The following is a 16,193-nucleotide window of genomic DNA, read 5'->3' as shown; positions in this document are numbered from 1 at the left end:
GTCACAGGTGGTGCTTTCTAACAAACCTCCTGTGATCAAAAAAAGGTAAATAGTGACAAAAAAAGGTAAATAGTGACCAAAGAAAGGCAAATAGTGACAGAGAAGGGTAAATAGTGACCGAAAAAAGGTACATAGTGACCAAAAAAAGGTAAATAGTGTCAAAAAAAGGTAAATAGGGACAAAAAAAAGGTACATAGTGACAAAAAAGGTAAATAGTGTCAAAAAAAAGGTAAGTGGTGACAAAAAAACATGCATCTGAGTGTACATGTGGGATCTGAGCTGAGGATGTCGTTGTGGCTTGTGCAGCCCTTTGAGACAATTGTGATTTTGGGCTGTATAAATAAACTTTGATTGATTGATTGAAAAAGGTAAACAGTGACAAAAAAGGTAAATAGTGACAAACAAAAAGGTACATAGTGACAAAAAAAGGTAAATAGGGACAAAAAAAGGTAAATTGTGACAAACAAAAAGGTACATAGTGACAAAAAAGGTAAATAGTGACAAAAAAAGGTACATAGTGACAAAAAAGGTAAATAGTGTCAAAAAAAAGGTAAGTGGTGACAAAAAAACATGCATCTGAGTGTACATGTGGGATCTGAGCTGAGGATGTCGTGGCTTGTGCAGCCCTTTGAGACACTTGTGATTTAGGGCTATATAAATAAACTTTGATTGATTGAAAAAGGTAATTAGTGACAAAGAAAGGTAACTAGTGACAAGAAAAAGGTACATAGTGACAAAAAAGGTAAATGTGTCAAAAAAGGTAAATAATGACAAGAAAAAAGCAAATAGTGACAAAAAAGGTAAATAGTGTCAAAAAAGGTAAATAATGTCCAAAAAAGGTAAATAGTGACAAAAAAGGTAAATTGTGACAAGCAAAAAGGTAAACAGTGTCAAAAAAAGGTAAATAGTGACAAAAAAGGTAAATAGTGACAAACAAAAAGGTACATAGTGACAAAAAAAGGTAAATAGAGTAAAAAAAAGGTAAATAGTGACCAAAAAAAGTAAATAGTGACAAACAAAAAGGTAAATAGCGTAAAAAAAAGGTGAATAGTGACAAAAAAAGTAAATAGTGACAAACAAAAAGGTACATAGTGACAAAAAAAGGTAAATAGTGTCAAAAAAAGGTAAATAGGGACAAAAAAAGGTATATAAGTGTAAAAAAAAAGGTGAATAGTGACAAAAAAAGGTAAATAGTGAAAAAAAAGGTACATAGTGACAAAAAAAGATGAATAGTGACAAACAAAAAGGTACATAGTGACAAAAAAAAGGTGAATGGTGACAAAAAAAAGGTAAATAGTGACAAACAAAAATGTACATGGTGACAAAAAGAGGTAAATAGTGTCCAAAAAAAAGGTAAATAGTGACAAAAAAACATGCATCTGAGTGTACATTTGGATTGAAAATGATTCTGAGGAAAATGTGTGCTAAAATGTTGATGATTCTGCTGATCTTTGCTTGGTTATTTGGGTCTAACCCCCCCAGGTGGCACCAGTTCTGGAGGAGCGGGCACACGTGCTACGTCTCTCCCTGGAGAAGATGCGTTTCATCGACGATCCCGAGGCGTTTCTGCGACGCTCGGTCCTGGTCAACAACCTCCTCCGCCGTCTGAGAACGGAGATCCTCCTCCAGAGCGCCGACTGGTGCTTCCCTGCCAACCCCTTTCTGACCACCATCTTGCCACCTGGCTCCAGTCCTACAAACCAGGTGCTCAGCAGGACTGGACCCGCCCCGATCTGCTTGCCGCCCCAGGCCGGACCGCCGTTTCGTAAGCGGCTCCGCACGGTGCGGGCGGGACCGGGGGATGACTGCGCGCAGACATGTTGTTGCCTCTACACCGCGGGTCACTACCTTCCCCTCCCGCTGTCCGTGTACCAGGCAGAACTGCCCTCGCCGCACTCGTCCTCCGTCTTGCAAACACCCGGTCAGCGCAAGTTCGGACTGGGCGCCGTGGAAGGCCATGATGGCGAGGGAGAGGAGATGGACCACCAGGAAGTTAGTGAAAGAAGACAATCGGGTCAGGTCCAAGGCAAGTCCAAACAGAAAAGTCGGACTCGGAGCCTGCTGGGCCGCACCAGGACTCAGGCGGACTGTGCCAGGACCCAGGCGGACCGCTGCTTGTCAGGTAGCACGGGAGAGGAGGAGGAAGGTGAACTCCGGGAAGACGAAGAGGTGGCACATTGTGAATGGAACCCAGAAGATCTTCTCAGGGTCCACTACTGGTACCAGCGGGGCCACAGACAGTAAGATCTTGCTCACATTCGACCTTGGTTTTTGTCCTTTGGTACTTTACTGCCCCCTGCTGGCCTGCGTCTACATCGCCCTGTAGCACTTCTTGTCTTGACTTGACTACCGTACTTTCCCCACTATAGAGCGCCACTATGTAAGCCACACCCACTAGACTCCAGGGAAAAAAATATATTGTTCCGTATATAAGCCGCACTGGATAATAAGTCGCAGATACGTTGCAAAGTGAGTTATTTACACAGAAATATTCTGTAAATGTTCATTTACGTACCTTAATTGTGTTAAGGCAGTAAAACGGCTGATCAAACAAAACAGAAGTCATCGTCATGAACCCACTAGCTGCACAAGCTAGCTCTCCAATCAGCTAAACAGACTCAATAACTCTACGGTGACGTTTTGGTAAATTGAAACAATACAAAACTGTCCAATGTCGTTGTAAGTTAATAATGCTAACACAGACACTTGTAAACACATCATAACACTACGATAGCAGGTGCAAATATGCATGAAAACACTCCTACAGACATCACACATGGGACAGTTTAGTAAATATGAACAGTTTTAGTTACATTGTAAAACTTACAAACGTTGCTCGGACTGATGAATGACGAATCCATACGAGTAGAAACGCTATGGACGGCTAGAAAACAGAACGACACTCTTGCTTCCAGTTGAAAGCACTCAACGGAAGGACACCGTAGAACCCGCAGTGAGCAAACTTGCCCAAACGATGGCGCCATAGCACAAACAATGTAACACCGTCTTGGTGAATTTACTTAGGAATTTGTGAAAGCCAAACAATACAAAAAGAATGTTATTGTAAGTTAATGATGCTAACACAGACACTCGTAAACGTGTTAGCATATTAGCGTCATTACATTACGATGGCACGTACAAATATGCATGAAAACACTCCTACAGACATCACACATGGGACAGTTTAGTAAGTATGAACAGTTTTAGTTACATTGTAAAACTTACAAAGGTTGCTCGGAGTGATGAATGAAGAATCCATACGAGTAGCGACACTATGGACGGCTAGAAAACAGAACGGCACTCTTGCTTCCAGTTGAAAGCACTAAACGGAAGGACACTGCCAGGTTCAAACATCGATGACATCTATTAAACAAGACAAGAAGCAAGGAAATAAACAGAGACAGAATTCAATTTGGCTCAATTAAGGAGAAACGTGTCGACCTGTAACCTCTTACAGCGTCACTCACGCGCTGACGAAAAAAGGTTTACGTCTCCTCCATTATTTGGATATTCCCTGATTACACAACAACAGCTGTTTCTAAAGGAATGTCGGGTATGTAAACGGCCATTGTTTTCGGTCACATTAACACAAAAGAAAAAGATGCCTCGGGCTAGAGCAAGTCCTGGATCACAATAGATAACCCCTCCCCTGTCTCCTCCCATCGTACACAATGGATTTTTTCCAAGCCTTTTGCTTGGTGCAACAAAGACAGCCTCTTGTCTGTTCGTTGGGAACTCAGAGAACGGAACGTTTTTTGATCATTTACATACAATTTTTCTGACAGACACTGTAGTGAGCAAACTTGTCCAAAAGATGGCGCCATAGCAAAAACAACAAAACACCTCAGTGTATTTGCTTGTATATTTTTTATCATTCCCAGTACCGAAGACAAATCCATAATTTAGCCGCGCCTTCATGTAAGCCGCAGGGTTCAAAGTGTTGGGGGGAAAAAAGTAGCGGCTTATAGTCCGGAATTTACGGTAATCATGATGACTTGCAATCAAGTGCTGTGAGTCTTTGTATTTCATTTCTATGATGTCATTATCATGAAGAACTTGCGAGTGCGTTGCAGTCATTCTATGTGCTTGGTACCGGTCCTGTCACACTTTATGTGCTTGGTACCGGTCCTGTCACACTTTATGTGCTTGGTACCGGTCCTGTCACACTTTATGTGCTTGGTACCGGTCCTGTCAAGCTTTGTGTGTGAAGTGTAATGTAAAAAGTTGTCATTTCAAATAATAAGATATCCATCCAACTCAAAATATGTAAGAAAAAAAAAGAGCAAAAAACCGTAATGTACTGATAAAAAGATGAATAATTCATAATAAACTTGGTCACCAATAACACAAAGTTTGGACTATAAGTATGGATGATGTCATGTTTTTAGTTGTTGTCTTAAGATGAATAAAAATATCAAAATGGTCCCCCTTGGTGGAAAAAGTTGAGATGTAAACTATTAGAAGCTCTCCAAATACAAATGAAATATACTTATAATGTAAAGAAAGTTAGTTATTGAAATAAATATGACTGAATTAGCAAAAGTACAACAACCATAATGAAGAGTGCGTACGTCCACATGCATATCAAACTCAGCATGTAACGGGAAAAAAGGATGAAATGTTCTTATTCATAATGAATGTTAGTCACCGATGATACCAAACTGACACAATATCTGCTGTAGTATTTTGCCAATCCAATGATATCAACACGGCCCCCACATAGTGAGACTTGTCAGTATGTGGACATTAGTGGGAGAGGTTTTGGACGCCCCTGAACTAAAGTATCAAAAGTCTCGATATTTTGATTTGAGAATCGATATTGGAGCGTAAAGATCCGGTATCGGCGGTATCGATATTTCAGTATCGATCCGCACATGACAAGCCATGACCAACACAAAAGCTCCAGTTGAATTTGATAAATGTTTTTAACAGTGGTTCAAACTTTAAATTTTTTAAATACATATATGTACATATATATGTATATGTATATACATATACTGTAAATATATATATGTATGTATGTATATGCATATATATATATGTATATATATATATATATATATATATATATATATATATATATATATATATATATATATATATATATATATATATATATATATATATATACACATATGTATATATATATATATATATATATATATATATAGATATGTGTATATATATATATATATATATATATATATATATATATATATATATATATATATATATATAGATATATATATATATATATATATATATATATATATACACACATATATACACACATATAAATATATATACACACATATAAATATACATATACACATACATACATATACACACACATATATATATATACACATATATACATATACACACACATATATATACATATATATATATATATATACACACATATATATATATATATAACGTAGTAACACGCACATTTATAATAACATGGTGTGAGTATATATACAGTATATATATATATATATACATATATATATATATATATATATATTAGGGCTGCAACTAACGATTAATTTGATAATCTATTAATCTATCGATTATTACTTCGATTAATCGATTAATAATCGGATAAAAGAGACAAACTACATTTCTATCCTATCCAGTATTTTATTGAAAAAAACAGCATACTGGCACCATACTTATTTTGATTATTATTTATCAGCTGTTTGTAAATGTTGCAGTTTATAAATAAAGGTTTATTAAAAAAATTACAAAAAAAACCAAAAAACTGCGCATAGCATAGATCCAACGAATCGATGACTAAATTAATCGGCAACTATTTTAATAATCAATTTTAATCGATTTAATCGATTAGTTGTTGCAGCCCTAATATATATATATATGTATATGTATATATATATATGTATATATAGAAACAGGCACATTTATAATAACATTTAATATTTACGTATTTTGATCATTTTAAGCATACGCGGCGCATTAATTTCAAAAAGGCATCACAACGTTCGATACATGACTGATTATTACTCACTGCAGACTTTGTGAGAGCCAACAAACATAATAAACCATCACTTACTGTACAATGTCTGCTGTCATTAGTATGCAGACTACTCAGATGTTCATATTCCCATTTAGGTGAGGAATGACTCATAGTCTTTGCCAAGTCTTTTTTGTGTCGTTCACGCCATTTCCGGGTCTAAAATGGCTGTCAAATTGCACCAACTTGTTGGAATACGTCGTCAGCCTTCTACTATCCAGGTGGGAGGAATGATTTCGGATCCACAATGAACAAAAAAACGAGGAAGCAGCTGATCATGTCAACGTTGGCACACAAGGTAGTGATAAATAGTTTGTCTCCTTATAATAACATCACTAATAATTGTTAATGTTCAAGTCACCAAATATTGTTGGGGCTTTTTGGATGGTTATTTATTGGGTTTTATGGGCGGAATAGAGGACCACCCATTGACTCCGCTGTAAGTGGACTTTTGTTTACGGGTAGAAATGCATTTTAAAAGAAGTACATCCATCATAATGATTGTGAAGGAGAGGCAAAATTCCAAATAAAAAGTGCAGTTTTCCTTTAAAGGCCTACTGAAAGCCACTACTAGCGACCACGCAGTCTGATAGTTTATATATCAATGATGAAATCTTAACATTGCAACACATGCCAATACGGCCGGGTTAACTTATAAAGTGACATTTTAAATGTCCCGCTAAACTTCCGCTTGAAAACGTCTTTGGATGATGACGTATGCGCGTGATGTAGCCAGTGAAACACAAGTATCTGTACCCCATTGAATTCAATACAAAATAGCTCTGTTTTCATCTCAAAATTCCACAGTATTCTGGACATCTGTGTTGGTGAATCTTTTGCAATTTGTTTAATGAACAATGAAGACTGCAAAGAAGAAAGCTGTAGGTGGGATCGGTGTATTAGCGGCTGGCTGCAGCAACACAACCAGGAGGACTTTGACTTGGATAGCAGACGCGCTAGCCGACGCTAGCCACCGACCGCACGGATGATCGTGGTGAAGTAATTTCGTCGCACCGTCGATCGCTGGAACGCAGGTGAGTACGGGTGTTGATGAGCAGATGAGGGCTGGCTGGCGTAGGTGGAGCGCTAATGTTTTTATCATAGCTCTGTGAGGTCCCGTTATACTAAGTTAGCTTCAGTTAAGCACGATGCTATCACGTTAGCTCCGTAGCTAAGTTAGCTTCAATGGCGTCGTTAGCAACAGCATTTTTAACCTTCGCCAGGCTGGAAAGCATTAACCGTGTATTTACATGTCCCTGGTTTAATAGTATTGTTGATCTTCTGTCTATCCTTCCAGTCAGGGGTTTATTTATTTTGTTTCTATATGCAGTTAATAAGCACGATGCTATCACGTTAGCTCCGTAGCTAAAGTGTTTCGTCGATGTATTGTCGTGGAGATAGAAGTCACTGTGAATGTCCATTTCGCGTTCTCGACTCTCATTTTCAAGAGGATATAGTACATACTTGCCAACCTTGAGACTTCCGATATCGGGAGGTGGGGCGGGGGGGCGCGGCGGCGTGGTCGGGGGGGGGGGGGGGGGGTTAAGAGGAGAGTATATTTACAGCTAGAATTCACCAACTCAAGTATTTCATATATATATATATACATATATATGTATGAAATACTTGACTTTCAGTGAATTCTAGCTATATATATATATATATATATATATATATATATATATATATATATATATATATATATATAGCTACAATAATTCTAGCTATATATATATATTTATTTTATTATACATATAAATAAAATAAATACTTGAACTTTAGTGTTCCGGAGGCTATCCAGTAGATGGCAGCATTGTCCTGTTTAACTTCTCCGTTCATGTCTGAGTATATCATTTTGGCCCCCGTGTTCAATGGAGAAGTCTGTTCTACAAAATGTACAGGCAACATACACCTTCCCCTTCGAACTGTCCTGGAAGAACTTAAATTCTTGTTTTCATTCGTTTTGGAACTTGCAAGCGTATTTCTTCATCTTGCTCGTCGACGGCGTCGCCATGTCTGTAACTTCCTCGTTCTTCTGCTTCGTCTCCTTGTTGTGTGCGCAGTTGTGCACTCTCTAAAAGCCCTAGATGTTATGACGTCATTGGGCAGGCAAGCTGTTTATATTGTGGGAAAGCGGACGTGAGAACAGGCTGTCCCCACTCAGGTCCGCATTGAGCTGGAGGGGGCGTGGCCTCCAGCTCCGGCTGAATACCGGGAGTTTGTCGGGAGAACATTTCTGCCGGGAGGTTATCGGGAGAGGCGCTGAATACCGGGAGTCTCCCGCTAAAAACGGGAGGGTTGGCAAGTATGATATAGTATCCGAGGTGGTTTAAAATACAAATCCGTGATCCACAATAGAAAAAGGAGAGAGTGTGGAATCCAATGAGCCAGCTTGTACCTAAGTTACGGTCAGAGTGAAAAAATGTATGTCTTGCACTGCATTCTAGTCCTTCACTCTAACGTTCCTCATCCACAAATCTTTCATCCTGGCTCAAATTAATGGGGTAATCGTCGCTTTCTCGGTCCGAATCGCTCTAGCTGCATTGAAAACAATAGGAAAATATAAGGAGGCGATCAACTGACTACGTCACGCTACTTCCGGTACAGGCAAGGCTTTTTTTTTATCAGCGACCAAAAGTTGCGATCTTTATCGTCGATGTTCTCTACTAAATCCTTTCAGCAAAAATATGGCAATATCGCGAAATGATCAAGTATGACACATAGAATGGATCTGCTATCCCCGTTTAAATACAAAAAAACTTCATTTCAGTAGGCCTTTAAGTACCAATTGTAGTTTCTTACAATGCATTCAAAAGAAGGACGGACTAATGACAACACGAGTGCGAAGAAGAAAATAGCTCTCACTTTTGCACTCTTAAAAGGTATGTTGCAGGCGTAAAAGAAAAGGCTGTAAATAATAGATCACACGCCAAGCTGGCTTTCAACAACAACTCCTTATTTTGACAGCTATCAGACCCTCTTCCTCGCCAACTAACGCTCATCTGATGTTCAACGTCGCTAATGACTATTTTGCCAACTGTGACTACCGACAAATTCTCCTCTTCTACGCTGTTACAAAATAAAATCCTGAGTATTTTGTCCCACAGAGAGACTTTCCCGCAGCTCCGTACTGAAAGCCCAAATAAAAACATGGAGCTTTTTCAAAAATGTATGGAAATGGAAAAAAAGATGGGGTGAAAAACATCTTTGTTGTTAATACGGTAGCTGGAGGAGGACAAACACGACACAAACCTTCCTAATTGTTGAAACTACCACACTTTGTGTTCATGCTTCACTGATGACACTATTTGGCGAGCGCCATTTTGTCCTGCTCATTTCAGCGGCCCTCAAACTCACCGTCGCATGGACTGCGACTCGGCGGTTTGTTTACACGTGCAACTTTCTCCGACGCTGCCACGTTTTGTCCGCCAAACGTTTTGCGCCGTGCGTGAACGCACAAAGGTGAGCTTTGTTGATGTTATTGACTTATGTTGGAGTGTTAATCGGGCATACTTGGTCCGTCACTGCGAGCTAATCGGCGCTAACACGCAATTTAGGCTCGCTGTATGTACACATTGCATCATCATGCCTCGTTTGTAGCTATATTTGAGCTCATTTAAGTTCCTTTACTTAATAGCTAGAAGTAGTATGCAAACACTACCGTTCAAAAGTTTGGGGTCACATGTAAATGTCCTTATTTTTGAAGGAAAAGCACTGTACTTTTCAATGAAGATAACTTTAAACTAGTCTTAACTTTACAGAAATGCACTCTATACATTGCTAATGTGGTAAATGACTATTCTAGCTGCAAATGTCTGCTTTTTGGTGCAATATCTACATAGGTCCATTTCCAGCAACTATCACTCCAGTGTTCTAATGGTACAATGTGTTTGCTCATTGGCTCAGAAGGCTAATTGATGATTAGAAAAGCCTTGTGCAATCATGTTCACACATCTGAAAACACTTTAGCTCGTTACAGAAGCTACAAAACTGACCTTCCTTTGAGCAGATTGACTTTCTGGAGCATCACATTTGTGGGGTCAATTAAAGGCTCAAAATGGCCAGAAAAAGAGAACTTTCATCTGAAACTCGACAGTCTATTCTTGTTCTTAGAAATGAAGGCTATTCCACTAAATTGCTTGGGTGACCCCAAAGTTTTGAACGGTAGTGTATATCTAAAAAAAAAAAAGGCTTTTTTTTTTTTTAAAAGAAGGATTTTTAAGCCTTTTTTAAAAGCATCCAGAGTCTGTAGTGCCCTCAGGTGGTCAGGGAGAGAGTTCCGTAGCTTTAACCTCCGAGGACAAAGCTACGAACAACGAGAGACCGGGCTTTCTGCTCCGTCGCTCCCAGTCCGTGGAACGCTCTCCCTGACCACCTGAGGGTACCACAGACTGTGGATGCTTTTAAAAAAAGCTTAAAAACCCTTCTTTAAAAAAATAAAAAAAAGAAGCTTTTTTTAGATATATGCATACTAGTTCTAGCTATTAGCCCGTTCTAGTTTTTATTTGTATTATCTTTTTATTTTATTTTTTTAATACACTGTAGCACTTTGAGGTTGTTTACTCACAACTAACACTTATATAAGACTTTTCACTTTTTTTGCGGCTCCAGACAGATTTTTTTTGTATTTTTGGTCCAATATTCAACGTTTTGGGTTGCCGACCCCCGGTGTAGCCAAACTGTCTGCTATGAAAAACAACATTTGAGGTCATGTTCTGTGATTTACGTCAAGATGAGAAAAAAATAAATCAATCAATCATCAATCAATGTTTATTTATATAGCCCTAAATCACAAGTGTCTCAAAGGGCTGTACAAGCCACAACGACATCCTCGGTACAGAGCCCACATACGGGCAAGGAAAAACTCACCCCAGTGGGACGTCGGTGAATGACTATGAGAAACCTTGGAGAGGACCGCATATGTGGGTAACCCCCCCCCTCTAGGGGAGACCGAAAGCAACGGATGTCGAGTGGGTCTGACATAACATTGTGAAAGTCCAGTCCACAGTGGATCCAACACATCAGCGGGAGTCCAGTCCACAGCGGGGCCAACAGGAAACCATCCCGAGCGGAGACGGGTCAGCAGCGCAGAGATGTCCCCAACCGATGCACAGGCTAGTGGTCCACCCGGGGTCCCGGCTCTGGACAGCCAGCACTTCATCCATGGCCACCGGACCTATGCGACTCCCCCTCGCAAGGGACAGGGGAGAAGAGGAGAGAAGAAAAGAAACGGCAGATCAACTGGTCTAAAAAAGGGGGGGTCTATTTAAAGGCTAGATTATACAAATGAGTTTTAAGATGGGACTTAAATGCTTCTACTGAGGTAGCATCTCTAACTGTTACCGGGAGGGCATTCCAGAGTACTGGAGCCCGAATAGAAAACGCTCTATAGCCCGCAGACTTTTTTTTGGCTCTGGGAATCACTAATAAGCCGGAGTTCTTTGAACGCAGATTTCTTGTCGGGACATATGGTACAATACAATCGGCGAGATAGGCTGGAGCTAAACCGTGTAATATTTTATACGTAAGTAGTAAAACCTTAAAGTCGCATCTTAAGTGCACAGGAAGCCAGTGCAAGTGAGCCAGTATAGGCGTAATATGATCAAACTTTCTTGTTTTTGTCAAAAGCCTTGCAGCCGCATTTTGTACCAACTGTAATCTTTTAATGCTAGACATAGGGAGGCCCGAAAATAATACGTTACAGTAATCGAGACGAGACGTAACGAACGCATGAATAATGATCTCAGCGTCGCTAGTGGACAAGATGGAACGAATTTTAGCGATATTACGGAGATGAAAGAAGGCCGTTTTAGTAACACTCTTAATGTGTGACTCAAACGAGAGAGTTGGGTGGAAGATAATACCCAGATTCTTTACCGAGTCTCCTTGTTTAATTGTTTGGTTGTCAAATGTTAAGGTGGTATTATTAAATAGATGTTGGTGTCTAGCAGGACCGATAATCAGCATTTCCGTTTTCTTAGCGTTGAGTTGCAAAAAGTTAGCGGACATCCATTGTTTAATTTCATTAAGACACGCCTCCAGCTGACTACAGTCCGGCGTGTTGGTCAGCTTTAGGGGCATGTAGAGTTGAGTGTCATCAGCATAACAGTGAAAGCTAACACCGTACTTGCGTATGATGTCACCCAGCGGCAGCATGTAAATACTAAAGAGTGCAGGGCCAAGAACCGAACCCTGGGGAACTCCGCACGTTACCTTGACATAGTCCGAGGTCACATTGTTATGGGAGACGCACTGCATCCTGTCAGTAAGATAAGAGTTAAACCAAGACAAGGCTAAGTCTGACATACCAATACGTGTTTTGATACGCTCTAATAAAATATTATGATCGACGGTATCGAAAGCGGCGCTAAGATCAAGAAGCAGCAACATAGATGACGCATCAGAATCCATCGTTAGCAATAGATCATTAGTCATTTTTGCGAGGGCTGTCTCCGTAGAGTGATTTGCCCTGAAACCGGATTGAAAAGGTTCACAGAGATTGTTAGTCACTAAGTGTTCATTTAGCTGCTGTGCAACAGTTTTTTCGAGAATTTTGGAAATAAACGGAAGGTGGGAGACCGGTCGGTAGTTTACCATGAGGTCAGGATCGAGGTTAGGTCTTTTGAGCAGAGGATGAATAACCGCTTTTTTGAATGCTAGGGGAACAGTGCCGGAGGAAAGTGATAAGTTTATAATATTTAACACTGATGGACCTAATAATACAAACAGTTCCTTGATAAGTTTCCCAGGAAGTGGGTCAAGTAAACATGTTGTTTGTTTTATTCCACTTACACGCTGTAATAATTCCTCTAATGTTATTTCATCAAAAATAGAGAGACTATTTTGGAGGGCAGTGTCCGTCGTATATACAGTCGTATTTGTGTTAATAGAACCCAGTTGTAGCTGGGATGCGTTGTCTTTAATCTCCTTTCTAATGAGTTCAATTTTCTTATTAAAGAAATTCATAAAATCATCTGCTGAGTGGGTGGAGCTACTGGGAGGAGTCCCTTGTTGGGTTAGCGATGCTACTGTACTAAACAGAAATTTAGGATCGTTTTTGTTGAGGCGGATGAGATTTGAGTAGTATTTAGCTTTAGCTAAGGTAAGCATGCGTTTATAAGTTATTAAACTATCACTCCATGCTTGATGGAAAACCTCAAGTTTAGTCGCGCGCCATTTGCGTTCCAGTTTTCTACATGATAATTTATGAGCTCTAATTTCTTCTGTAAACCATGGGGTGCGCCTTTTAGGGGCCCTTTTTTGCTTTAGCGGTGCTATACTATCAATAATTTCGCGCAAGGCATCGTCAAAGTTGTTAGTGAGTTTATCAATAGAGCCGACATAATTTGGGAATGGTGCTATTACCGAAGGCAGTAGGTCAGCAAGAGTCATCGTTGTGGCAGCATTAATGTTGCGGCCGCTATAGCAGTTATTATTATTATTAGCTTGTTGACAAAGAGTCAAAACTTCAAATTTTATAAGGTAATGATCGGACATTACTTTAGTATATGGAAGTATCATAACTTTGGAGGTGGTGACACCCCTGACAAGCACTAGATCTATTGTATTACCGTTGCGATGCGTGGGTTCATGTATTATTTGTGTAAGACCACAGCTATCAATTATGGTTTGGAGCGCCACGCACTGAGGGTCCGATGGGGTATTCATATGGATATTAAAGTCCCCCATTATGATTATATTGTCGGCGTGCGTCACTAGATCAGCAACGAACTCTGAGAATTCACTGATAAAGTCCGAATAGGGCCCAGGGGGGCGGTAGATAACAGCCAGGTCGAGAGGTAGCGGTGTGACGGACCTCATAGTAAGCACCTCAAACGATTTATATTTATTATTTAGGTTAGGGGTAAGGTTGAAATTTTCATTGTATATTAGTGCGACACCCCCTCCCCTTTTAAGAGGGCGGGCAACATGCGCATTCGTATAGTTAGGAGGAGATGCCTCATTGAGCGCAAAAAATTCGTCCGGTTTGAGCCAGGTTTCGCTAAGACCAATGACGTTAAGATTGTTGTCTCTAATGACCTCATTAACCAATAACGCCTTGGGAGACAATGATCTTATGTTTAAAAAGCCCATATTATAGGTATTGGGCTGTTTTGACGAGTTTTTGTTAAGATTATCCGTAGTGGCAATATTAACAATGTTGCGTTTATTATGCGTAGTGCACTTTAAATAGTTTCGACCATATCTAGGAATTGATATGACGGGAATTTTCCGATTGTTTGCTTGGTGCTGCAATAGACTGGACATATCATAATTTGCCACCTCAGTAGAATGCATGTCCACCTCTGACACAGACACAACAGAAAAAACATTATGTGAATTGTGTATTATTCTAAGAGAATTGCTATGCGTACATGGATTATCCAGCCTGGCGCTGGCTAGTTCTAGCTTAACTGACTCCTCACCCGGACTAACAGACATTGTAATTGCCTGTGACCGGGCTTGCTCTAGTGTAGTCAGTCAAGTGAGACTTAAATAGTAGTCTATGTTTCTAGACAGGATGATGGCGCCTTCCTGGTTAGGGTGAAGGCCGTCTCTCATCAGCAAGCCTGGTTTGCCCCAGAAAGAGGGCCAGTTATCAATAAACGTTAGTCCCTGCGTCCTACAGTAGCTAGCCAACCACTTGTTAAGCGAGACTAATCTGCTATATCTCTCATCATTGCCTCTCGCAGGCAGGGGGCCAGAGACAATTACTCGATGCCTGGACATCTTTCTGGCGAGATCACAAGTCCTGGCTATGTTTCTCTTTGTAATCTCTGACTGTCTCATTCTAGTGTCATTGGAGCCAACGTGTACAACTATATTCGCATAATTAGTGGTGCGATTAGCCTGTCGTACGTGTTTACTAGGCCTGTTGCGAGTTAGCTCCCTAAGATTAGCTTCAATGTCAGGTGCTCTGGCCCCGGGGATACACTTTATTGTGGCTGGTTTGCTAAGCTTTATGTTTCGGGTGATGGAGTCCCCTATAACTAAGGTGTGGTGCCCGGTAGACTGGGGTGTAGGACTAGCTAAAGAGCTAAATCTATTATGCGTCTCAACCGGTACACCGTAGCTTGTAGGCCGCTTAGGACTGCTACAAGCTGGGCTAGTTAGCTCGCTACAGCTAACGCTAGCAGATGTGTCCGCAACATCTAAAGTTACGACATTACTCTGCTCTAACTGGCGGACACGGCCCTCTAGCAGAGCCAACCTCTCCGTGAGTATGGTGCAAGACGCGCAGGAAGCCATTACTCACAGTGTTTTCTGTCACCGAGTGAAGTTCCTGCTGTCCTCAGGGAAGTGGTCGCGGTCTGTAGGAGTAGCTTCTTACTGACCGGCGCTGCCTTTCTCCGCGCTAGCTTAGCAGCTGGCTAGCTGAGGAAAGGGTGGTGGGACAGAGATCGGGTGATTTGCAAGTTAAATAGTACCACTAAAAATGTTTGAGAAGTGATAAAGAAAGCTGTAGAACAATTAAAAGCACACAGATAGAGCGCTACTTAGCTTTTTCGCAACAGCGAACAGACGGCGAGCAGTCACGCACGGTGAACCGGAACCGGAAGTACCCTTTTGTGTACGGTTCCTTTTCTATTCTCGACTCCTTTCATCGGGTTCCTGCACAACGTGTCCGTGCAGAATCCATGCAAACATGAAACGTGGCGGCTCTTCTCCGTCGCATGCAAATTAGGGGTTCACGCGGGGGGGGGGGGGCGATTTTGAAAAGCTTGTTATTATGGGCTGTTAAAAATACTCTTATCTGCTGGTGCAACGTGGGGCTCGCTGACATGGGACAGTGAAATGTTCCTTTGATCCGCTAATAGCGCTCGGCGTGACGGCACTAATTACCGGATTGGCGCTCAAATTGTGCAGCTCTGGGATGGCGTTCATTCACGTCGCTTGAAAGCCTGCTAAGCCATTGTGACGCATGTGTGTGTGTGTGTGCAGGAGGAGAAATCTCAAGTCTGGTGTGAACATGTGATGCGAGGTGAGGATGATGGATCATCTGTTCATCACACTCGCCAAGGATGCCTCCATCTTTGTGTGCACGTCTCAGGTCATGCAACTGTTGTTACATCTGCAAATATACCCAGTTTATACCGCACGCCGGGATATTACAAGAAAACTAAATGTTTCCGTACCTGCCAATGTGTGCAATATT

The 16,193-nt window shown here is 40.8% G+C and overlaps 1 protein-coding gene across 2 annotated transcripts in view; it reads left to right on the top strand.

The window, feature by feature from the left end:
* The window catches only part of LOC133640564 (SERTA domain-containing protein 4-like), a 51,410-nt gene that overhangs the window by 35,143 nt on the left and 74 nt on the right, over window positions 1-16,193 (top strand). For both annotated transcript variants that reach the window (XM_062034049.1, XM_062034048.1), the window contains exons 4-5: window positions 1,483-2,240; window positions 15,980-16,193. The exon at window positions 15,980-16,193 is cut by the window's right edge. In XM_062034049.1, the coding sequence (XP_061890033.1) occupies window positions 1,483-2,240; window positions 15,980-16,013 (792 nt within the window). In that variant the 3' untranslated portion in view covers window positions 16,014-16,193. The remainder of the gene's footprint in view (window positions 1-1,482; window positions 2,241-15,979) is intronic.

Source organism: Entelurus aequoreus, linkage group LG23 (assembly GCF_033978785.1).
Source record: "Entelurus aequoreus isolate RoL-2023_Sb linkage group LG23, RoL_Eaeq_v1.1, whole genome shotgun sequence".
NCBI classification, from domain to species: domain Eukaryota; kingdom Metazoa; phylum Chordata; class Actinopteri; order Syngnathiformes; family Syngnathidae; genus Entelurus; species Entelurus aequoreus.
Note: the sequence above shows the minus strand (reverse complement) of the source record. Positions and strands in the feature narration are given on the sequence as shown.